Here is a 25,959-nt window from a genome sequence, read left to right as displayed (position 1 = left end):
GTGTCAGTAGTTAACACTGGGCAGCTCTGGGGATTTAATGAGTGCAGCTAACAATGATGACACTGAGCATTACAATAATATGTTGTAGAAAAGCATGACGTACAAGAAAAAACATGGCCAAAACCTATATATAGATGTTTCCTTTATGTAGGTGCACATAGGCTAAATAAGCAGAATAATTTATTTTAATATCCCTTAGATTAAGCATTAAGAAACCAATTGCAACCACATATATTCCTGAAGCAAAGTCATGGAGACTGGGAGATTTTTCCAGGGAAACACAGCTTTTTTTTTTTTTTGTTATTCATGAAGCATCTGACACTAGCCCAAGTGAGAGATATGATACTGGGCTAAGGCACATTTGCTATGAACTGACACAGCATTTCTTTCTTACACCTGTTTACCACTGCCACTCACAAACAGTTGAAAAATGAGAGTAAAGAGGAAGGTATCACTCCAAAGTAGTTGCTAATTAAGTCATGAATAAGTAACACATCAGATGGAGATGTGCTTCAGTGTCCCAAAATGAAATGACAATTAATTCTAAAAACAGGAGTCAGTATGACTTTGAGTTATCTATATTAACATTGTGGTTCTAATTGGGAATATGCTTTTGAAGTGCATCTGCCAAACAGTCTCCCTTTCTACACCTTGGAGCATGCTGCAAACCTGCTCTGGAGCATGTCACAGAATCATTGGATAATAGGGTGTTCTGGGTGGGAAGGGACTTTAAAGACCACTTAGTTCCAACCCCACTGCCATGGGCAGGGATACCTTCCACTATCCCAGGTCGCTCAAAGCCCCATCCAGTGTGACCTTCAATGCTTTTGGGGATGAGGGATCTACAACTTTTCTGTACAACCTGGATGGGCCCAAGCCAGAGGTGCTCTCCATAAGCATACCTAGAGCCCCAACTATGAATTATGCCCACTGAACCAAACCGGAACTACTTCCACAAAGCAAACTCTCAGCATTTAATATGGACATTGGCCACCCAGCTGATTCCACAGATCTTCACCTACTGGGCTGAACAGTACCAGCTTTTGTCACCAAAAATTGGACCAGACCTCAGGAAGACAGGTTTCACTGGTCAGCTGAAGGATCTAGGATATGCTTCTTCTCTTGTCTGTTGTCCCCCAGCACAAGACTTTTAAGCCCCTTTAGATGGAACTTTGAGACCTATTAATGAGAAGTGATTTCCAGTTATTTCAAACACATAGTAAACATGACATTCTGGTAATCCATCCCTTTACAGACTGTGTTGTACCTTGGATTTGTAAACTACCTATTCCTCACCCACTTCTCACTTGTCAGACTCTTCACTAGGGCCAAGACACGTTTGGGCACAAACAGACTCTCTGGACCCTGTGAGGTCCTCCTGCCGAGCACACAGGTAGCTCAGTGCCAAGAATGCATTTTTCAATGGAAATCTTACAGATTGCTGCTAGGAATGGCAATGTCTCTTGGCTTCCTTTTCCACTGATGTGATTCCAAAATAGACAATTTCCCACTTTGTTAACATAAAGCCTCCACAGTAATTCTACATGGTATTAAAAAAAATCACCTAATTTGATCAGTGTAGATCAAACAAATTTTTATCCATGTTAACTTTATTGACATTTTTTCCCTCATCTCTTATACATAATAAATATGAAATATTTCTTTGGAGTGCTATAAAGGAAAGTGGAAGCTAAATTTGCATCACAAAAGTGCTCTAATGGTGCCAAGGATGAAAAGAACAAGATGATGGCATTACACAACTGGCCATGGCACCCAACAGAGACAACTTGCCACTGCAGGTGGCTATAGGTCTGAGGCTTGAGTAGGGAGCCATGCACTTTGTCCAGAAAAAAATTATTTGGGAAAAGCTAAACTGCAAACATCACTGGAGCCTTTTGTCACAGAAAACTGCAGGGAATTTTCACCAACTCTGAATTCCTGCTGAGAATTCACCTCCATTTAAAAGTTCAACACGTATGGCTTAGTGAAGATGCTTAATAAGGTTAAATGCAGTACAGACTACTTCTAGTAGCAAAAAAAAAAGCTGAATTTATTAGGCCTGCAGATCAGTAGATAAATTTCTCAAAGAGACTCTATAGCTATCTCTCTACTAGTGGATTAAACATGACTAGAATATTAAACATATACTCTGGCATGAGCATCTCAAATCCTTACTATTAGACAATCTCACCCTCCAAAATGGGGTGTCCATATGTTAGCTGGGTGTCAGAAGCAACTTTGGCACTTGCAGACTGCTGGGTAGTGCCTGGAAAGCCTGGAAAGAGAGTTACAGCTGCCAGGGGCCAAAACCACATGTGAGTGCTCTAAGAATTTACTGGTAGGGCTGGTTGGAGCTAGAGTACTCAGGAATGTTTTCCAAAATCTGTTGTTGTGGAGTAACCTAATGGCAGCAATGTTTGTACACATCCCCCCCCCCCCCCTCCCCCCCCCCCACTACTTTTTTCTGGAAATCAAGAGTCATGGTGGGGCAGCAGAAGAAACTCAGACACACACAAACATAAAAGTAGCTCAGAAAAATTCAGTTCTTGGGGATATTTCTTCATGGTCCAGCAGTAACTGTTGAACTGTACAGTCTTTAAAAATTTCTTTAGGATGTATACTAACTCTAAATGACACCAAGGCTCTGAAGATTATTGAATAATTTTTTTTAAAAAATGCCTCCCCACTTATCACGTTTAATACTCTGGTTTGTTTATTCCCGTGAAGGGAAAACAAAGGGAAAAATGGTGTTGGACCTATTGGTTGATATAACGAAATTTTTTATTTAGTTTTCGTATTTTTCAACTGGGAGTTTAGCTTGAAAAGAATTAAGAAAATATTTTGAGCTCCATCAGATAGCATAGAACAGCTCAGGGGAAAAATGGGAGAAGTTGTCTCAAAACACCTTCTTTTTCCTCTTATCCCAAGCTAGCCAGGCTGAGCCAGCCCTCAGCATGAGCTGCAGCACAGTAAGGACTACAGAAATAAGAAAGACAAGTCCTCTAAGTGTCAAACAGAGCCTGTTGCACACAAATTCTGTTTTCTGTTCAGCCTGACAAGCTCCTTTCTGTATCTCACCCAGACAGAAAGAGAGTATTAGCTCCAGGGAGGTATTTCCAACAGCATGCCCAAGGGAACCCTCAGTTTCTTATTTAGTCTCTTGTACTGAAACAACACCCAACACCTACACCCCAGAAAAGGATCTGGCTATTTCCTAGACCTCTAGATTTAAAAAATCCTCTTCTCATCCATAAAACCTACATAACCACACTAGAAAGGTATCAGCAGGAATCCCAACTGGCATTATTGTTATTGGCCACTAAAGAGAACCCTCTATTAACAACAACAAAGATAAACTGGAGAGTAATTAATGCAAAAGGGCAGGTTTTAGAAACACATCATCGTTTGAGAGCTCCAGTCAATATTCTTGCAAACCTGAGGAGTGATACTGTGAGATACTGTTCACATCTGTATGAAGATGTTGAACTGAACACAGCCCCAGTTCTCTTACATATGTTGCTGCTTTTCCTTAAATTAAAAAAAAAAAAAGAGTGGGCAAGATGAGACATAAAATTTGTACATATCAAGGGACAACCAACACAGGCAATGTCTGAAAAAAAAATCAAAGAAATGAAGATTTGAAGTGTTTTTAGAGTTCAGTTTTGTAATTACATACACTTCTGCTGCTGCTTTTAGCACACGCTCCAATACTCACAATGCTGAAGTCCTAGTTTTTCAGGGACTATACACAGAATTGAAAACATGGCCATTCCTTGCCCTTCAAAGCACCTAAAAATTCAGGTGATGATACCTAACTACTTAAAAATTCCACTCTTGGTGTAAAGATCTGCAAGTCTGTAGCTTTAGAGGCATCCTACGATGACACAATGGGATAACTGATGGTCGGGATATCAGCAGTAGCGTGGGACGGATTTGCTTCTGCCATTCTGTATGACAGACAACACAAGATGGGCCAAAACCTCTTCTCTTTGACCACTGGAATTGCACCACTGCCTGTAACAGCCAAATTTGACACAGTATTTGCCCTGGAAAGGAAAAGGCAATGTATTCCTTAGAAGTCTGATATGACATAATATGCTAAACTAGTCTCCTCTGGAGTTTTTTCAGTCAATCAATAAAATAACTGTCTTGGAAGATTATTGAATACATGATTTTGATGACATGGAAACTACAGCTGCTTCTGAGTGCCTGCCTGTTTACCAATGGGTGTTGTGAAAAACAATCAACATACCCTGTCCCTGCTGAGCGATGATAACCAAATAAAATTGAACTTTCACTCCACTGTGATCACAGAGTAATCTAAACATCGAACAATTCCCTCCCACCTTCCTTCCCTGCATTCTCTAAGGCCATTAGACACAGTCACAGCTATGGTATGGCTCAATGCAGCAAAAGCACGGGTAGGAGTATACTGGAGGATTTTCTTTCAAAGGTCTGGTACAGCAACCTTTTTAAAAATATAACCCTTCTTATATTTCTTTATACAGCACAAATATCTGCTATTCAAGTCAAAAGTCAAAATAAATAAACAAGTAATAAACAAGTAAGACATTGTGTAATGGCATCATTAAAAATAAACACTTTCTGTTTTCAAATAAATTAGCAAGCCATAAAAAAAAAAAAAATTAAAAAAAAAATTACTGACAACTCTGCCACACCAGCAGAAAAGGCAACATGGCAAAGGACTGGAGGCTGAGCATTGAGCACTGAGCACTGAGGCCGGAGCGCTGGCTGTAGGCAAGGGCATCTTGAAGAATATGAAACAGCCTAACTGGCAGGGGGTTGGCTATGCTGCACAAACGTATGAAAAAATATCACCCTTCTGACAACAAAAGATGACCAGAGAATAACAGACTTGAAGGCTTGTCAAAGGACAAGAGGGAGTAGAAGATGGAAATATACTAGTGGCCACAGTAAGAGCTAAGACAAAATCTAGTTGCAGTGATAGATGACCACAATTCAATGACAGATTGAAAAGTAACCCTGACACTTTCATCCTTTGATTGCCTTCATCAACATTACATCAAGTCAATTCTTCATACCCATTATTTCCATGTATCCAAAGATTTATCACTCATTTTTGAAAGGTAGTGTTTAAGTTTGTGTCCTCTAGAAGCAATTAACTAAATCCATCTTCTGAATCTTCAGCACTGTTACTGCATTATTGCCATGTTTTAATCCAATCCCTCCAAAGTGATCTGCCATTAAGTACAGATTCATCAGAACATTTTATTTCAGGTTTGCTCTTGTTTTATGATCATGAAGGGCGCCACAATAACATGAATATATAAAGAGACATAGGATTCAACAATGCCACACACACAGATGACATTCAATGTCATTTAAATGTTAAAAACAAATGGCAGACAGAGGTGCAAAGAATTTTAGAACTCACTTATTACCATATTTTGCAGTATCAAGCCCAGGAGAGCTAGCTAATTCTGTGCCAGAAAGTAGCAAGCTATGTTTGTATTCAGCTTAATTCAGCAGTGTTTTCAGGGAGAGGGATGGATCTGGTTTTCCCTACAACAAGTTTTTCTGTTTGTTTGGTTTTGGGTTTTTTGGGGTTTATTTTGAGACTACATATCCTAGGAAAAGGGCTATAAAAATAATGATGAGAAAGACCCAGCCTCCTGCTTTCCAGCACAAAAGATGTGAATAATCAAGAGTCAAGAAGGATGAGAAAGAAAAATTGCAAAAGATTCATATAGGAGTCTCATAAGATTTGGTCCCTTGCTCAAGCTATTAACAAAAATCATTCAGGGACTTGCAGGGAAAAGGAGCAGTAAACGACTGTGACTTCTGTTTTAAAGACAGCTGCTCAGTGAGCACCAGCAGTCAAATTATTGGATATACTTACATGTCAGTAGAGTAATTCTTTTTTCATTTAGGCCGCCTTGCTCATATAGAAACCTTTGTGCCAGCAGGTTACTAAGTGATGTGTCTATACATGTGTGTCTCTAAGTAACTTACAGGAATATAATGCAAGATTGTAAATGAGATCCTTGTAGATGTGACTAATGAAAGAAAAGCAGAACACCACAAGCATTAGGGCTAGATGACTCCTTGAGGAAGGCCATGCAAAAAGGATCTTCTTTGGAGGTTAGAAGCTTTTCTTTTTAATGTAAAGATCATGAAATCATAGAATGCCAGCTTGGAAGGTATCCCATCTTCCAGATCACTCATGATGGTATTACACAGATATTTATAAAACCAATAAAGAATATTATACTAATGGATAACAAGATTACATTATGCAAACTTCCGGCTTCCCTTTCCAAATTACAGCACCAGCATCCAATTCAAAAGGCACCCAGTGCCACACAAATGGGTATGCTGGGAAAGACATACAGTATCAGCCTTGATGCAGTCAGGTTAATAATATATGAGCATGTGACTAAAGTGGATCTACTGGAAAGATCAGCTGACCAGCTACCTTAAATGCATTTGCTAATTCACTGCCCATCTTTTCATTCCTCTTTTTTTTTTTCCCTGTCCATTTAAGGGAGATGATTTATAAAAAGAATTGCAGGCAGATAATCAGCATTTTTAAAATAGCTAAGTTATTCCCCAGCTAGTTCAACCATTTTTCTGGGGGAAAAAAAAAGGATGAAATGCCAAAGGAGACACCATTTTTGATTAAAAGGAAATGAGATATTTCCTCCTTAAAATTGATTTTTCTTAATCACCTCTACTTCATCACACAAACACACACAGCTACTGCTAACTACTTCTCTACACATTCCATAAGCCCTTACTGCCCAAGGACAACTTGCTTTCTCTATCACACAAGGTTAAAGTGAAATCCAGTCCATCTCATCTGTGCAATTAATTTGCACCTACGTTCTAGGTACCTAACAAAGGCTGCTTATGGGACTCTGATACTTTCTCTAGTTTGTTTTCACAAAGTAAATATGCTGGAAGTCCTTCACCTATAGACCCTTATCTATCTAAACTGAAGTGAACAACATCTCCTCTGAACTTAAGTGCATGTAAACTGCCCAGTGTAGCTGTCCTGTGTTCCACCTCAAGCTCCTTCTTCTCTTCTTCAGTGGCTGTCTCTCACCTACCACATCTTTCTGCTCAGTCAGGCAGGTCACCATGCAGCATATGAACCTCATGGAGTTGCTGTCAAGGGGCATGAAGCCAAGCAAGATCAAGAGACTGAGCTCACCCCTCACAAACAAGTCTGCAACAGCAGTTTCCCAACATGCAGGGAATATCTGTCCACCTGTTTTCTCAAAGAGGGAAAAAAAAAGAGCTGACAGCTCTGACAGCAATGCAGGTGGCATTCACGTCACTTACGGCCAGAGGGGTAACAGATGAACATTTGGCTTAAGCCACATTCACTGTACAGAGAATGGAAAGAAACGATGCACAATGAATTGTCTACAAGCTCATTGAGCTCTACAATGAGCTGTCTTCTAATACAGATCTGCCAATCAGATCAGCTCTACGGCCCTCTGGAGAGTCACACCTCTCCCACTAGAAATGATGGCTGAGTAACCTCACATGGATGCAATGAATTGCACTTTCTGGATAGATGCAACCTAACAAATGAAGTGAGCCAAGGAGTTTTCTTGTATGAAGGACAAGTGTTGTTGCACAGCACAATTTGTTTCTATCTAGATTTACTTATTTCACAGCACAACTAGCTGCATCCAAGGTGCCGAGCAGCAGTGGAGCTGGCATGTGCTGACCTCCAGAGAGTATCAAACCTGGGAAACTGCTGAGACAAATCCATGCTAGTAACTGACATACAAGTGCATGACTGAGCACAGGTGCTGTGCTCAAGCACGTAAGTACTGACATTGTACAGATTATCAGGAGCACCACAACTCTGAAATTTAGCAGTGCCATAGTTTGTGGCTCAAAACCAAAACTAAGGGTCATACACACTCTTCTGCAAATCCTGAAGACCTTTTCCTATGTAAAGTTCCAGTTGGTTTGGGAGATATTTTTGTTATCCAAACAGAAACCTATCGTACATGATTGGAAAATGCTTAGAAAGTCCAAATGAATAGCATAGGATTCCTATCTAAATAGCCTAGGAGGTCAGAAGCTAAAGCAAATCACTTCTGATGCAGAGAAAAAAAAACATATCAATGTGCTATATTATGAAAAAAAAGGCTTAAATAAATCCTTTGTATCTTTAACAACAAGACTTACCACATTACCCAGTAATATTGAGAATTTAAAAGCAATTTTGTATCATCTAGTATTTTCAACTTCAAACCTTCAGTGCATTCTAAAAGGCACAGTAGCATAAAAAACCACCAGGGAAAATGGTCATCGGAAAACACCAAGAAAAATGTCATCTGTTTACAAAACAATGTTTGATGAAGTAGGAAAATTACTTTACATTTTAGGCTTCTAAATCTGGAAGATTCAATTTCTTACTCTTCCTGAATTATTTCCCCACTGAAAAATGTGACAGGGGCTCTGATTCCCCGCACAGCCCAGTGCAACTCCTGGAAGGCAAAGACCTCAGCTTTTTGATTGTGCTTCAGCCCAGTCCAAAAGCATGAAGGACCCTGCCCAGACGAGCTCAGGCACACCTGCATTGGATTACAGCTCAACCTTTGACATTGCAACTAAGCAATGAGCTCACATGCGAAAGACATAATGGGTAAGTAACAACCAGAATGGGTAACCTTAAAATATCCCTCATGTGAACAGGACATAGTTATGGGAATGAAGCTCTTTCTTTCAAGTAACTTTAGGGTTAACAGGCCAGCAGAGTAAAACAGCAGGGCTATCGTGTATCTCAATTCAAAGCACAAGGAATGACCTATTTTTAATCACATGGATTTGAGGTTACTTTCAAAGGCTATCTTCTCTGTCCTACATGTATTTTGATTCAGAATTCACACAAAATCTACATGAAAAACCCTCTGCAGTTCACACTGTGCACAGAATTCACACGCAGTGCATTGACCTGCTGGCTAATACTATTTAGTCAACTAAAGCTGAGCTGTGTACCAGTTCAGGGCTGTCTTCTAATTATCTTTGAAAAGGCAGGTTAAGAAGGATCAACAGGTGGAATTCATTCCAACATTAACTGAAAAAAAGCATCTATCCTAAGTCATTCAAGTCCTCTCATTGTCTTCTCCATCCCATTACCCTATTAGTACCTCCAGACAGGTACTTTAGGAGGGTCAGTCATCTCTGTCTTAAATACCTGCTTTAGAACAAAAAATACTCCCTTACAGAAGTGCTTCTTTCTGTTAAAGGGCACTCAGATGGTCAGTTCTGACTGGATGCTGGTCATACACCAGATAATCTATTTAAAGCTTGTGAGACAAGTCTTATTCTGAGACCTGACTTCCACTGGTAAAACCATTCTGTACAGAGCTCCATGTTGACATAACTTCACAGCATCCAGAAATTCTACTAGCTGCACCAGAGGTACCTCTGGCATCTCTGCAGAGTGCTGTATTGTGCCATGGAGACATACCCATGAACTAATGAAAATTCAACATTCATATTAGTATTAAGAAAAAAGTCATTAGCTGCTATTGAACTGCCAATTACCCAGCATAACTGCAGACCTCCCAGCGCAGCTGTTTTATCTTCCCTCTCTGCTGCGTGCAATATTACATTCATATTGCAGATTACATTATCACAGCGACCTGTAACCAGCTCCTAACTGCTGAGAGAACAAATTATTTTGCCAAAGTTATCGGTTCAAATCTGTAATAGTGAATAATGAATTAGACATGCCCAGACTTGGGGATTTTTTTCCTTGCAATATCTGTAGTTATGAGGAACTGTGACATTCAATTACAAATATTAAATAAACCATCGCTTTGAAATTATTCTTCTCCCAGCTATTTTTTATGACTCCATGTCACATGGGAGAAAAAAAGAAATTTTGTCCTGGATAAGCTAAAATCCCTAATGGTAGTTTAATATTATTCAACCTCTTCCACTGAAAGTTTTTTATTATCCTTCAGTATTGATGGATTGCACTTGATACTACCCGAGTTTAAATTCTTTATATAATCATATCTTTATTAAAAGAAAAACTGGGGGGAAAAGTGGATTTTTACTAAATCACCTCAGTGCTCTGCTGGCACCTAAACAAAAGGTACTCTCCTCAAGTTACAAATCACTGGACATGGTAAAAGTACCCCAGAGAAGTAGTAACACATGTTTACTGGTCTCGTCCCCAAGTATCCACCACCAGCAAGTAGCAGAGTCAGGACATTTGGCACTGAGGACCATTCTAGCAGATGTGTCATGGAAGTTTCTATGTTTGTCTGTTGTCTTCTGCCAAGTATGACATTGCCTGCCATGCCTTTATCAAAATGCTAAGCTTTCTGTATCACTACAGACATTAAACTATCTAAATAAAAATTCAGTGTGCTTATAAAGCTCTTCATATAAATATCCCTCTTTCCTTTATCTCTTTTTCTTTCTGTCTTCAAGGGAGTGAAAAAAAAATTGCTAGGTATAGAGTAGGTAAAAATTCATAAAGTTTCTATCAATTTTCCATTCCTGTTAGCTTAAATTAGTGCATTTCTTCATTACCTGGGCATGATAAAATTCTTTCAGCAGAAGTAAAAATATATAATGATTACATGCATAGAATTCCTGACCTTGTAGCTTCATAACTCTTTTCAATGACTACTATGTATATTTGAAAGAACATACATGTGACACCTGCATCCTGTGCAATGGATGCAAAAGTACTAAGAACACAATAAAGATTTATATAAGATGTTGGTGACTAATGACATCTCAGCTGGCAAGGCATATACTTATGGCACTGGCATTTATTTACAAATGTCCTGTGGGAAACTTCTCATCTTCTGAGGCATCAGCATGATACCAGCAGGAGCAGCTGAAACCACACCAAGACACACTTGTGAGCGCTGACAGAAATAATAATGAATCAGAGCAGAGATTCACAGAAACAGAGTGCCAAAAACAGCTCAAAGCATCAGCTAGCCCAGCCTCCCCAAAGGCAAGAGCAACACCACTGGAAGAGGTATTTATCAAATCTCTTCTTGAAAACCTGAAAAAAGGAGATGCTACAAAAAATGCAGTTAGATGAAAACCAATTTGAAATCAATTCCCTAATTTTTTCAGGTCTTAATTCAATTGATTCCAAAGAGAAACTTATCATCATTCTCTCACTGCCAGCATCCTACTTATTGAGAACTTTTATTTCTTCTCCCCATTCTATCTTTCAGTGTTAAACAAACCCATCTACTTCAACATCACCGCATATGCCCTGTTTTGTAATTATTTTAATTAGAAACACTTTTTTTTGTTCCTTACATCTCCTGTTTCTTTCCATCTCCCTGAAAGCCAATGAGGAAATACTGGACACAGCATTCTTGCTCAGGCTTAACTAATGACAAAGCAAACTCTGTGTCTTGTGAATGACATTTCTATTTATGTACCCCAAGGTAAGATGTGTCTATTTTCAATTATACTACATCTGTGACTTTTTCACTTGCTTTAGATTCTAGTCCACTAAGACCCTTTTTTTAGTGTCCTACTGCTTAGCCAAATCTTTATCATTTTAAATAATGGATTCATCATTCCTTATATAACACAACACTTCATGCTTGCTCCCTCTTTATTTGGGCTATTCTTTTAGTTTGTAAACATAATTTGAATCCTTTTTCGTCCATGGTACACTTGCAATTATCCAGATTGATGTCATCACAGATCATATCTATTTCATCATCCAAGTCTGGATGATTCAACACTGGCAGCTGGAGTTGGTTTTTAAACAGTCTATTGGCACCTTCCAGCAACATTAACTACCTCCCTGTCTCTGCATGAGCAGGTATCTTCCCCTTCAGGGTAGCTGCTTTCCAGTGTGGATAAGCAGAAGCCTGTCATCAATTCCCCTGGACAAACAAGAGTCATTTCCCAATCAAAACATCTGCTACAAGCACTTCTTTCTCTCTCGCTATCAATAAGAACTATGAAACATGACAGAGATGGAGATACAGAGAAAGTGAGGCAGGCTGGGGGAGTTCAGGGGTACTGTACTGAGGAGGAAAAACAGATGGAGACAAGGCAGAGGATGGGTGATCTTGTGGCCATCTGGTAACTAGAGAGGAGGTGACCTGTCAGATAGACTATCCTCCATGATCAGTGCCTGTTGCTGCACCCCTCTTGTAGTGGATGGTTGCTGGCTCATCACCAGCATAGTGACAGCACTTTGCAGGGCTATGCTGGCCTCAGGAGATCCTTCCCTGCTTGGGCACTACTTCTTTCTGCTTCCTTTTCCCCCCCATACTATCTATCAAATACATATATGTATGTATGTATGTCTATATGTATGTATGTATCAAATATATACACACATATATGCAAAATTATCTATGTGGTCTTTCTACCACAGTACGATCTACTATTCTCCCTAAATACATTAAATTATAAAATATAAAAAAGCCAAAATCAAATTATGAAGTTGCATATTCTATTTTATACTTCTTTGATTTGTGAACTAGCAATAGGCACTGTACACATGGATCTTTTTCTAGCTAGAAAACTTGTGTTTGTAATATGATTATGTAAGCATTGTATCAGAACAACTCCTTTAATTTCTCCATCTGAATATTCAAAGTGAAGTATGTCAAAACTTGGTTATCACGTCAAAACCTGATTTCCTGCAGGAGGTAATATCAAGATTCTGCCTGCAAAATATTTAGGAAATAACTGTTTATGGCAGGAAATATAAGCTACATTTCCAGTAGGAAACACAGGTTACATTTCACTGGATGTACTCAAAGACGAACCAAGTTGCCTTGGCTCTCTCCATAGCCATTCAGGAAACAAGGACACCTCCCAGGAATATTAATCCTTCCATTTAAAAAATAACAACCACACATACATCTAAGATATCTGTTGCAAATTAGTGACTGTCTCCTTCTTCTGATTCCAGAGGGAGTCTGGAGGATAGGCTTTGGCTGTCATCTAAGGAACAATTCAGTTACCTTAGCAAAGGTGTCTGGTGGCATTTTGGATGCCTGGATTATGCAGGACCCCTGCACAGAGCTGGCAGGTACTGCAAAGGATCTATACAGGTTCACTTAATTTCTAGAGAGGCAGCTGGAGTCCAAACAGAACACCTTGAGGCACTTAAATTATCTAAGAAGCACTATTACATGGCCTTTTTTATTTTAAGCTCTCTTGATTGCGTCACCTGTATTGACAAGAACAAGACTCAGTTGTTTAAATTTCAGGAGCTGGTGTTGTGTCTAAAACCTGGGCACAGAGACATGGCGGAGAATTTGTGGGAGATCTGCACCAACCTGGACTGGAAACAGGAGGACAAGTATGAGACTGTGAAACCAAAATGACAGTAGACACCTTTGCCCAAGCATCCACATTCTGTTCTAGATCTCCATTAACTGCACTTGTAGAGTTTAGCAATCCAGCTCTCACTTAGATATCTAATGCTATAAAACTCAATTTACATAAATGGAATCCACCAAATTTTTCATCATATAAAGTAAGATGTGACAGATTTCATTAACAGGAGCATGACATTCTGCACCCTCAGAACTTCAGGTGAAGTATAAATTAATTCACCTAAAAAAAAAAAAATCTGTGTATCCCTGTCAAGGAAAATAAACACTATTTAGTCTCAATGAGTAGTAACTTCAGTCAACCTTAGGGCAGCAACTAAAACAGCTTGTCAGAAAGATGTCAAAATTGCTTTAAAAATCAGCAGGCACCCAATGATGTCGATATGAATACTTGCAGTTTTATAAAGGCACATGCATAAAAATAAAAATTACATTGTTAGCATAGAAGAGATTACATCTGTTTTAGAGTGACAGCATAGAATAGATGACATCTTTTTCAGAAACAACAACTCATCTGTTTTAAGGTCTGACTTTATGTCAAACTAATTTTCTGACTACAGTATTCTCAAAACAGCAGGGCTGTATAGCAAATGATGCCTCCTGGGTTTTGCTTAGTTTAATTTTATCAAAATTAGAGCCTTTGAGAAACCCAAATGGACAACTCTGAAGTCCTCTCTATAAACAAAGACAATGCAGACAGCACTTCTGAGAGCAGTAGCCCGTTTCCCATTCTCTGCAAAACATTATCTCTAAGAAGAAAGGTTCATTTTTGCACTAATCCCCTTGTTTTCTCCATCCACTTTATAGCATTATTTCCCATAAACTATGAAACACATTCTAAAATTATAGTAAAATGAAAGTACAGTACTTTACTCTTCCAGCTATAATAATGAGTTTAAAGAGGGGGTTATTTGGAGATTCAAAGCATTGATTATCTAACTTCCTAAGATACAGAAGTATTTGGATGCTTGAAAATTGAATGCCTGGAACTAACACATTTGATTCACAGTCCAAACATTCAAGAAGAATCAGACTGTTAAAAAAAATTGCAAATTGTGGTCACTTATCTGAATGGAAATAGGCTGACATGCTAGTAAAAGCACAAGAACTATTTCTTTTTCAATTCATGTCATGTGAGCAAAACACAGCAAAAACAAAATACAATCAACCTGAATCATGAAAAATCATAAAATTTATGGTTAAATTATTGAAGCCTGGCAACAGTAATCTTCCACATTCTTTATTTGTAAGATGACTTACAGTATAGTCTCAGTATTACATCTGTTTTTATTATTGATCAGTATTTTGTTTGGAGATTGATATTTCTGTGCAATTTATGGCGGTTTTAAATGCAATTATCGGCGGTAAGCACAAAAATAAGTAGGTGCTTAAGTATCCCGTTATACATATAATTTGTGAAACAGGCAAATAATTATGGGAAAGAATGTACAGGCTAATCAGGGGAGTAAAGCACACTGACATATAGATATAGACATATGTGCAGGTGATTAACAGACTGCAGCCCTTCCCTGAGCAATGCACTTCTTATATGCAACTTCATTAATTCCCCTTTGTTACCATATATATGTAACTTGAAGTATAAATATCTAATCCTGTGATTTTTATAACATACACGTTTACAATTTCAGTAATGCTACTCAATATTTTCAAGATGTTGTGAAATCGAATAGAAACTGCTTATTTACAACTTTTCAGTAAAACAAGTTGATGGTCTGCAATTCTGATACTTGCATCTGTTCTCCTGATCCAGCTTAGCATTTCAGCATCAAAAATAAAGAAAAACATTAGTAGTTTCATGTAATCCAAGGAAGATGTACAGGGCCACCAGTAAGTCTATTCTAAAAAATATCTACAGGTACCTCGGATGTATAGGCAAAGGACTCATAGTGAATTTCAACAGAAAGACTAAACCCACACAAATAATTTTTTTAAATGCTGAAAAGCTTAATAAATAGCTAGTAAATAAAGATTTGTAGAAGAGTATATTACATATAAACCTACAGTTTGATTATGAATAGAAAAGAGCATGATACAAGCTGTACTTCCTGTTACAAATAATTGTCATCATGTCACTGAAAGCAATATTACAGGCTGCCTAGAAAGTAGCATAATAAAACTTGCTGTAATAACATTTTATTTATGTCCATAAAATTGAAGAATGGAAAATCGCTGGTTATTTTATTTTTTATACAGAAATGAATTTTAACAAGCTAATTTATAAAAGGTTACACCAGTGTCTAGATTTAAATCAAAGGAATTAATGTCCACACTGCCACAGTTCACACAGAGAAATTCTTGTAACACATTTCAATAGTTGATGAGGCTAAAGGTCAACACTCACAATATCTGTTTGGAATTAAATGAAAGAATATGCCTAAGTTTAAAAGTTTAGTTGGCAACCAGAATGAAGTTCAACAGCTATGCCTCAGTTCTTCAGACTAACTGGGCCTTTTTTCTCCTGTCCAAATTACTACTTAGAATAAATACTTGAGTAATCTTGAAAAGCTTCTTCTCTTCATCCTAATTCACTCTTCATTGATATATACTCAAGAATTCTTGCAGACCAGTAAAAAGTTACTTAAAACAAGTAGAAGTAACCAACTCAGGTAGTAGGTGAACATAGCTGTGCCTAGTCAAAGATGACTCCTTTTCCTGGCAGGTGAGACAAGCTTAGCTGAAATTCTGGTTGTAGTAAGGTGTTCATCAGTCAGAAGCCCTTCCTGCTCATTTTTTCTGAAGTAAACTACTACAATTTTTATAGTAAAAGTACACTAGCAACTTGCTTCAGAAACACATTACTTCTTTCTGTTGCAAGATCTGTGTTGATGTTTTTCAGAATTTGTATTGCTCCATGAGAGGGCACAGAAAAAGGCTGCCACTTCTCTGCAGCTGCTCTGGCAACTAATGGGCAAGAGTGGGCACTGACTCCTGGGGCAGCTAGAAACTTAAGCACTTGGTACACTGACACACAGTTTGGGGACAAACTGGCCATCTTCTTCCCATATCACTGAGGATCTGATTACCCAGCCTAGCATAAGAAGCAGTGTAATTACTTACTTTTCCTAATACCCTTGCTACAGTGTGTTGGACAAGCTGTTATTTAAACCTAATAGGCTTTCCTGCAGCTAGGAAAAAAAGAAAGAAAAAGCACAAAAAGCAGCATACATCCCCTCATTTTCTTTCCAGTCTCAGTATGCCTTTTTCTGATATTTATTGCCTCTCTGGCACTTCACATACACAGTGTTATATATTAATTTAATGAGTCATGTAATGCTTCCCTAAGACTGGAACATATCCAGAGGTGGAGAAGGTGGCAGTGGGGATAGTGAAGTCAGATTTTTCAATTACACTTCAGAGAGAAGCTTTCATTCAGGTCCCATTTTTTTTCACTTGAGAAGAAATCCTACAGGTACAGAAAAGCCTGCCAAATACAAGAGGTGTCTCTGCAGTTGCCTGAATCTGCATGAAGCCTAAGACAAACTCTTGTAAGTAAGGACTATCTCATTTTTTTCCCTCCTGAATGAGTAGAAAGGCTGGCATTGGTGACACTTTTAACTGCAAACTGGTAACTGTATCTCTGTCAAAAACATTTTTTGGAAGATGAGAAGTAGAGCAAAAAGTTTCTCTCTCAGAATTTCAAGTAGAGGAGGTGAAAGTAGTGGCAGGATTAATGAAAATACACGAAAAAATATTCTGAAAATACAGAAATTATTGAAAAAATGAACATGTATCAAGCCAAGATATGCCAGCATGTAACACTGCAACAGTGCATTGAAGGAGAGGTAGTGCAGTGTTAGCACCATATGTGCTGTAAGAGAGCTCAGCTTCCAAATATTTACATATTATTTTTAATGCCATAAATGTAATTACAGCATTGCAGAGTGACTGGTCTTTCTACACGAGGTTTGCAAAAGGGAGAATACAAGGAAAAGAAACTGAGACACAGAGAGGAGTAACTTGCTGAGGAACATGAAAAATCCACCTCAGATTTAGGATGAGGACAAGAAACAGAAATTGTAGCTTCTTACATTGAATCACCAAGGTATACAGACGAGAGGATCAAAAGGCAGAAAAGCACTGAACACCTCCCTGTCCATCGGTGAACACGACAGCCCCGCACATCATCACTTTCCGAGACAAGACTAGACTACTATTCCTCCCAAGTTCATTCACAACCTCGCCGGCTCTGCGTGCTCTACAAGCCTTAAAGCACCCGCACATGTCAGAGTTTACCCACAGACAAGCTGTGCTGCTCGGTTTTTTTGCCCTGAACGGCGCAAGAAGCAGGGAGATGCCGATAGCCGCGGCCCTCCATCACCGGCGCCGGCAAGCCCGCCGGCCGCGGCCAGCCCGCCCCGCATCCCGCGGGCTGCGAGGCCGCGGCAGGTGCCGGCGGCCCGGCGGAGCCGCAGCGAGCTCCGGCCGCCCGGGGGTACAGGAGGAGGAGAAGGCGGCTCGGTACAAACCGGCGGCCCGGCACGCTCGCGGAGACGGCCGCCGGCAGCGAGAGGGAAAAGGGGGGAAGGAGGAAAGCGCGTCTCCAGGGAAATAAAGTTTTCAAGCGAAGAGGGCAGCGCTCGGAGCGCCGCGCAGCCCCGCCGCCGCCCGCCGAGACAGCGGCGACTTCGTGAGAAACGAGGGACGGGAAACGGGCGGCCGCGACCCGGGCGGCAGCCCCGGCGCCGGGCGGGCTCGCCCGCTACTCACCATGTTGACTTCGGAAACCATGTCGATGCTGGCGATGTCGATGTTCATCCCCACGCAGACGGGCGGACCTGCAAGCAGAGCAGACCTTTAGCCGGCGGCGAGAGGTGCCGCGGCAGCGCGGGCGGGGTGGCCGGACCCGCCGTGCGGGAGCGGCGGCAGCACCGGGGACAGCTGCGGGGGAGGGGGAGATCGCCGAGCGGCAAGCCCGGGCAGGGCGACTCACCTCCGAAATCCGGCCGGAGGCGGATGTCGTAGCCCTTCAACAATTTATCCACAGTTTCTTTCACGAAGGACATGTTGCCGGGATCGTTCACACTGTGGGGAGAAAGAGACGGGGGTGTCGGGCGGGAGAGGCAGAAGCCGGGGTGCGGGGGACCAGGGGCGACGGCGGGAGCGGGGCGGGAGGGGGAGGGCGGGGGGAGCGCATCAGCTTGTTCCCCTGGAGAAACGCATCCCGCGCCGCCGCCGCCGGGGCACGCTGGCTCCTACCTCTGGGCGCAGCAGACCACGGCCACCAGGACGGGAGCAGAGAAGATCCCGAAGATCCTGCCTCCCCCAAAGCCCCACATCCCTCCGCTCCACGCTCCCTTCGCGCAGCAGCAGCAGCCGCCGCCGCGATCCGGCTGCCCCGGCTGCTGCTGAGGAAGAGGCGGGGGCGACAGTCCCCGTTCTCCCCCCACCTCGCCCTCCCCCCCCAAAAAAAAATCCCCCACCCCCTGCCCCAGCACCACCGCCCGGACCGCGGGAGCCGCCCGCGCACCCGGCTGCGCTCGCCCCGCGGCCGGACGCCGCCGAGCCCCGGAGGAAGCTGCCCTCCGCCGGAGCCCGGCCAGCCGCCTCCCCTCCGCCCGCCGCCGCCCGCCCTGCCGCCTTCCCGCCAGCCGGGAGGGGAGGGGACGGAGGGAGGGCGCCGCCGTCCCTCCGGGCGGAGAGCCCGAGGAGGGGCGGCGGAGGAGAGGGGCTGGCGGGGCCAGGACGGGCAGCGAGGGGCGGCGGCTCCCCGGGCACCGCCTCGGGGCACGCCCGACCTCTGCACGGCACCGGCCCCGCGGTACCCGCCCGGAGTCGGCGATGGTCACCGGCAGCCCCCGCGGGGTCTCCCCGCAGCCGGCTCCTTCTCCCCGGGTTAGGAGCGGGACTGCGGGGCTAGGGCAGCCCGCAGGGTCCCGCCTGGAGCCGGGTGAGCAGGGGCTGCCCGACGCCGTGCCTCCGTCCGCCCCTGCCCCTCGGCCTGCCGCTCTGTTTTGGGGGACTGTGCCCATCTGCCCTGTGGCGCATCCTGGGAGCGATGCCCGGGGTTAGCCGCTGAGGCGGGAGAAGGAGCCCTGCCTTGACTTGCAAGGGCCTGAAGCTGTCTCTGCCACGGGCAGGGATGTGGTGTGCATGTACAGGTGCTGGTCCTGAGGCTCCCTTTAGCCGTGCCTGCGAGGATGCCAACTGCACTGACCGAGATGGACATGCCTTGCAGAAGCTCTGCTGGGTTCAAGACGTGTGTAGCCAGGCTTGTCACATGGGACAGTAATGAAGGGAAATGGCACTGGTACCAGAGATGTAGGGTGAGAGTTGTCTCCTGTAAGCTTCTGGATGCTGTCAACTTTGTATAAAACATAGGCTGGGTGAAGACAGCACAGTTGTTAATATTTTTAATCTTCTTCCATGCTAATTAGTCCTTTCATCAGGACTTAATGGCATGGAAACAGAAGAATGTTGACTTAGGTATATTGGTTTTGGTTGCAGAGGCAGCTCCTCACCACTGGAGCTCTTCACCATGCTCTATGAAAGTACAGACATGCCCTTGGCCAGCCTCTGATTCTGGTTACAGAGCACAACACCTCAGCAGCCAAAGGCAAAAAGCTTTGTCTTTCTTTTGCACTTTTTCTCTTAACACCTCTTTTTTTCTTCCACACATTCTCTTCCCTTATAGAAACTGCTGTGAAAACGATGGACATTGAGTAATGCCGTGCTGCTATGTACAGGTGAGAAACATGGACGGCTTTTCCTCTCTCCTCAGCAAATTATTGAAAAGAAAGACAAGTGCAATCCATTGTCCTGACCTTGCTGCTGTTACAGTTAATAATAGAGATCCAAATAAAAGAAGGAACAGGCTCAGTTTTAAAAACAGTATCAAGCTATACAGTCAATGCAGAGAGTTACTTGTAAGACTACAAGAAACTGAGTGTTGCCAAATCTTGTGATTTCATGTTAATATTTGGATTTTTAATAGTGGCATAATTATTATGATTATAAAGTAAGTGAAAATCTTAGCATTTATTTAAAAACCTTATTAGGCTTATGATGAAAGCTTGAGAATTGTGGCATGAAGCATACATGACTCAAGGGCTCAAAAATGAAAAGTCAAATAATACGTAACTATGTAAGTAATTTTAAAGCCATGGGTCCTGATGGTTTTTTTAATGCTATAGTTGAGCAGTATTGAAGACCAGTTTTTTCAGACTTTTCGAAACCAAGACTACTTCAGAGGGAGTGAATGTAGGAAAGGGTACAAATTTAATTCTGTCCCCCTAAATTCTGAAAGAAAGTATTAACAACAACAAAAATATTTCCTATGAAGAGTTTAACATGGTTTAAAAGCACATTTAAACACTAATAACTTTTCTTAAATAGATTGTCAGTTTTATAACAGAAATAAAAAAGTTAGAGAGCACTATTTCTGATTAATGTGCTATCCTGGTACTTTGGAAACACATCTGAGGTAGGGATGAATCAATGGTGCTGTGGAGTCTGTCATATTTTATCACACTTCATTTAAGTATTTGTCTTCTTGATCTTACAGAGCAACCATTTACTTGGAAACAGCATAAAGATAATCTAGGCTGGAGCTGATGGAACATGGAAGTATTTAGTGGGTTATGGAGCATTTGTTCCTTGGGACTCTGGGTTCAATTAGGCTTAGCAGTAACTGAAAGATTTTAAAAACTATAAACAATCAATTAATTTCATGAAAAGTAAAAATCATCTTGACTTCTCTGTGACATGCAGTGAAAGTAGCACTGTGGGTTTTGTCTGCAGGAAAGGCTCATAAATAAGCTTTTGGGGCAATGGACTGGAGGTGAGACCCAGCAAACACCTGCACCAACCATGCTCAGTATTAAAAGAAACAGTGGAAGCCCAGACTTTTGGGAAGCTATTTTATGTGGCCAATAAGGAAAGAATGGGCACAGAATGTCTCTTTGTCATGCTCCAGAATTCAACATCCTGACTTTGCTTCTGGAATTAGGGTCCCAAACATCTCCTTTCAAAAGGCAAGCAGGTTATTTCAAGGCATGGCTGGAAGGAGTCAGGGTACTTTTATTTGCTAAAGCAAAACAAAGAATCCAGTCACAACCTGTAGATTGTCCATCCAAGAAAATCCCAAGGATGTATCTCCTGAGATAAGCACAGACTCTAGTATCTCAGGATAAACTTTTGCTTTTTGAAACGTTCCACTTTTCAGCAAATAGTTAAGTAGGGGAGAGGGAAGGAGTTAACATTACTCTGTGGCCCAGTGGTTTGGCTGTTGCCTGGGAAGTACTGTTATTTCATAAATAATCCAGCGATTCATGAATTAATTACTGGGTAAAATAAATCAATGTTCAGTGGTATAAGGAACAGAACCCAATTCTCTCCTGCTTTTAGGTGCCTTCATCATTGTTCATTCTCTCTCCTTGCTCGTTTTTCAATATACAGTCTTACTGTCCCAGCAAAACTACCCCTCTAAAATATGAGACTTTGAACATTATAGTTCAGGGACTAAAATTCATCATATTTTCTACAACTTTGGCGAATGTTCCAGCCTCTGGGCCACTGGACAGTTAAGATCTATGCTTCTGGTCAAATTCTTTCAATGAGGAAAGCACAGCATATGTTCTTTGCTTCCTCAGCATTGCCAATGTTGTAAAGGCCACTTCAACAATGGATGAGCCTAAACTGCAAAGGCGAGCATTATGTGTGAAGGAGCAAAGGACTGTCCTTGCTCCAATGCAAAGAAGAATACAACTGCCAAGCCAACACATGAAAGAAGTCCTTGGGGGAAGTTGGATTATAATGGATTCATCAACTAAGTCTGGGTTAGCAGGTACAGGGACTGGTCTCTAGAGCAAAACTCATTGCTGAGGATCTGATACCCATGCCATACACATTTGCTGTTTTAAGTTTGATTTTTTTTTCTTTTTTTTTTTTTTAACCCCATTAGGAAAAGTGGGGAAGTTTGGAGCACTACACTAAATGCTACTTAGCAGTTAGAGCAATGTGCTGCTGGGGTGCATTTTTCAGCTTATGAAAGGAGTTTGAAAGGAGTCATGTTCATGTACTCTGAGACTGCTCTGAGATGTGAAACAAAGCACAGTAAGTGGGAATGATCAAGTGATTCACTTTGCAAGCACAGTCCTGGTCTGCAGTAAAATGCTATGTAGTTGCATCCATCATCTCATTTCAGAAGGAGCTGGAACAGAGCACACTCAGCCCTTGTCAAAGGACAGAAATGGTTGAAGGCAGTGGGATTGGAATGAGAAGCGACTCAAAATTTTGGAACAAATTCCAGTTTCCTTCATCATTGTCAGTACTAATGGAGATACAGCAGAGGAGGCAGTGACAGGAAGGCTAGAGAAGAGGAGAGGTCTGCTCACAGCTGATGCATTTGCAGTACTACCACTATCAGTCATCAGATGCAGGAGAAAGCCTGGCTTGGGAATCAGGGAAGAAGTATTTGATCACACCATGTAATATATCACTGAACTCCTGCACTGGAAAATGGTGCTAGGGGTCTACCTGACAAAATGAACTTAACTCCACTTACAGACTCAGGTCAGAATCACTTATCAAATATTTTCTTTTTCATTTTCCTTTCTGGCTTGTCTGTCATTTAACTGATTTTGACAAAGATCCAGTCTTATCCTGAAGCAAACTGCAATCACAAAGGGTTCAGAGATACAAAAGAGAGAGAGAGAGACTGAAACTAAAACTAAGTAGGAAGAATTGCTGTTATGGCTGAAATGTTGTCTTCTGAGGAACAAAGGACATTAATCTTACTAGGCTGAGACCCATGCTGCTGCTTACCTACACTGCCTTGCAGCAATTTTAATAGCCTGCTGGTTTAACCTGCTGAGAAGGTGTAATTAATAAAACTGGCTGGGAAAAAATACACAAGAAAATTTTCAACTCTTTTTTTTTTTTTTTTTTTTGACCTGACTTCTTTTTCACTTTTTGAAATCAAAAGTTGAAGATCATTTTTGTCAAAATACTATAAAACATAAAATTAGTATTTCCTTCATAAAGCTCAATTTTCTTATTTTCTGTCCTACAGTATCTCAGCAGAAGCAGAGCTTTAGAGTGACAGGCAGATGCTGGGAAGCATTAGGGCTTAGGGAATACTCTGCACTTTGGCAGTTTTTTCACAGTATTTTGTCCATTCAGATAATTAATGAGCAGTGGTTGTTGGACATACTATGTGAGGAGAACAAGATTATGTTTATTTACTATATATATATTCATCAAAAATTGTATGTAATGTTTGCTGTTGGGTAATACTCAACAGTTTATTTAACCGACAGTGAGTTTATACTCATTGTCCCCATTTCTGTCAGACAGATTGAAAGCAGCACTGCATGAATGCATTTGCTTTGGTTGCATAATTTGCTGGTTTACATTTAATTATAAAGAAATATTAATGGTGTTATGTCAACAGTTCTGATGTAGTGGAGATCGGAATGTTTCAGTGGGCCACATAAAGAATAAGTTATTAATTCATAGGAGTAATGGGGAAAATTTTCCTTTAATAAGAGGCTTGACCCAAATTGTTTTGAACAGTTGTTTAAATTTCAGATGGGTATTTTTTCTTCATATTCAAGAACATAGAACAAAAATTTGAATTATATGAATGAATTTAAAAGAGTATTCCTGCAACATTCCATTTCTTATGCTGCAAAACCTCTGGATTATGCACATAGTGAGTCAGACATGTCAAAATAAAAATCCATTGACACTTTGGCAGAGGAAGAAATAATCATTGCTCTTTATAGCTCACATTTTTTCATCATAAAGATTAATGATTATGCACTGAAATAACACAAATACATTAAAGAAGCCTATGGCGCATTAGAAATACTATTCTTTTAAGTCTCTGTCTGGATGAAAAGGGAGTCTTTGAGAAAAACAGATAAGTAATTGAGCTTTGACATTTTAAAATTTTTTTTACTGTTACTGCAGTTGAGGAAGTGCTATTTTATATGGGACTTCTGTGTTAAATTTCAACTTGAGTGGATTCATCTAAATCCCTTTGTCAGGAGCACATTATTCTTAACAAAACAGTATGCAGCAGTTACCTTTTTCTATAATGCTATATCAGAAGGATATAGTCCATATATTTATGTTTTCATATTTATCAATGCCTTTATGAACCTTATTTATGTTAATTATTGGTTATGCAATTTTTTAGTTACAGCAGCCAGAATTCTAAGTTAAGATCCCAGCCGCCTTTTGCAGGAGATTATACAGAGTGAAGAAGACAAGCATGAGTTGTTTGAATTGCTTATATTTAATATTATGTATATTTAAAGGAAGATCAAGCCAGGATTCTAACTGATGCATCTGTATTAGGACTGGCTGAAACACCAAGATGTTGGTTCCTGGAATTTTCATCCAAATGTTCCTTTGAATTTTAACAGAGGAAAAAAGGAAAGACAAGGAAAAAAAAAAAAAGACAAAGGGGAGGGAAGTGCAAACACTTCCACATAAAACAGGATAAGCAATGAGAAGGAAGTGAAGTGAAATTTTTTCATTTTCTAGACACAATTGTGGAAGTGAAAATCCAGGGTAACAAATACAAAGCTATGGGTAGAATAAAGTGCAAATCTGATGTATGTCTTGTTCTTATCCTTTGAGAAGGACATAAATCCTTTTTTCCTCACTCTGAGGAGTGCCCTTAACAGGAACCAGTCCATGAAGGATGATGGGAAAGGAAAGGCTTCAGAACGAGGAGGTGTGCTTACGTAGAGGCTGCATCCACAGCCTTCCACTGCCAGGGCACAGCACTCTGCTGGTCTCTCTAAATGCATCCTCTTTTCCCCAGGCTGTGCCAGCTAGCCCTTCGCTCTCATTCCCCAAACACTGGCATCAGGAGCAGACACAGTTAAGCTCATAATACACAAATCAGAATCGTGGGCCATATTCCATCTGGGAAATAACATGTAAATTAAACTGGTTGTGTAACGGTGCTTCTTTGTCATATGCAGTGTACACAGAGGGGGAAGTCACCGTAGTTTAGGGGAAATCATTATTAATTATATATAGAATTGTGTGTGATGGGTTAAAATATTTTTCATCTTGCCTTAACGATTACTTTGTGGCTCTGGAAAAAAATATTAATAATAATTTTTAACATTTTGAAGGATTTACATTCTATTACAGATAATCACATGCTTTAAGTACTTTTAGTAACTCACCTTGTGTCATAAATTGCATATAATTTTTTGTTTTCTTCAACTGCATTCCTAAAAAGAGAGAAAAAAGAGTGTATTAGTTGCATGCCTTGTGGCCATTGCCAAAAAAAACCCCCTTGTTTATGGTTCTAGATGTTTTCAGACCATCATTGTAGAATCTAGAAATGGGGAAAAAATAACCTATAAATTGACTTGTTCAACCCCTCACATGACAAGATTGTAATAATCCTTTGGAAATTGCCTAAGTGGGTTTTTAATTATAGATCCATGACTCCGTTGCCAAGAAATGAAAAAAGAAAAAAAATAGTAACTGCTTTTGTGAAAAACACAATGAAATGATATGTTTTTGATAGAGCTACGTGAATAATTTTCAGCAATGCTTTCCAATTGATCCAGATGAACCAATTCAGTTATTTCATTATTTTTTTAATTAATGA

At 40.7% G+C, this 25,959-nt stretch overlaps 1 protein-coding gene across 2 annotated transcripts in view; it reads right to left on the bottom strand.

The window, feature by feature from the left end:
* The window catches only part of GABRB3 (gamma-aminobutyric acid type A receptor subunit beta3), a 199,364-nt gene that overhangs the window by 98,751 nt on the left and 74,654 nt on the right, over positions 1-25,959 (bottom strand). Inside the window, exons 2-4 of one of the 2 annotated variants that reach the window (XM_038139535.1) lie at positions 25,526-25,573; positions 18,310-18,401; positions 18,087-18,154 (exon numbers count right to left, since the gene is read on the bottom strand). In XM_038139535.1, the coding sequence (XP_037995463.1) occupies positions 18,087-18,154; positions 18,310-18,401; positions 25,526-25,573 (208 nt within the window). Of the gene's footprint in view, positions 1-18,086; positions 18,155-18,309; positions 18,402-18,575; positions 18,775-25,525; positions 25,574-25,959 lie in introns of those variants that run through there. The other variant, XM_038138694.1, reaches the window with a different exon arrangement.

The sequence above is a fragment of the Motacilla alba genome, chromosome 1, assembly GCF_015832195.1.
Source record: "Motacilla alba alba isolate MOTALB_02 chromosome 1, Motacilla_alba_V1.0_pri, whole genome shotgun sequence".
NCBI classification, from domain to species: Eukaryota; Metazoa; Chordata; class Aves; order Passeriformes; family Motacillidae; genus Motacilla; species Motacilla alba.
Note: the sequence above shows the minus strand (reverse complement) of the source record. Positions and strands in the feature narration are given on the sequence as shown.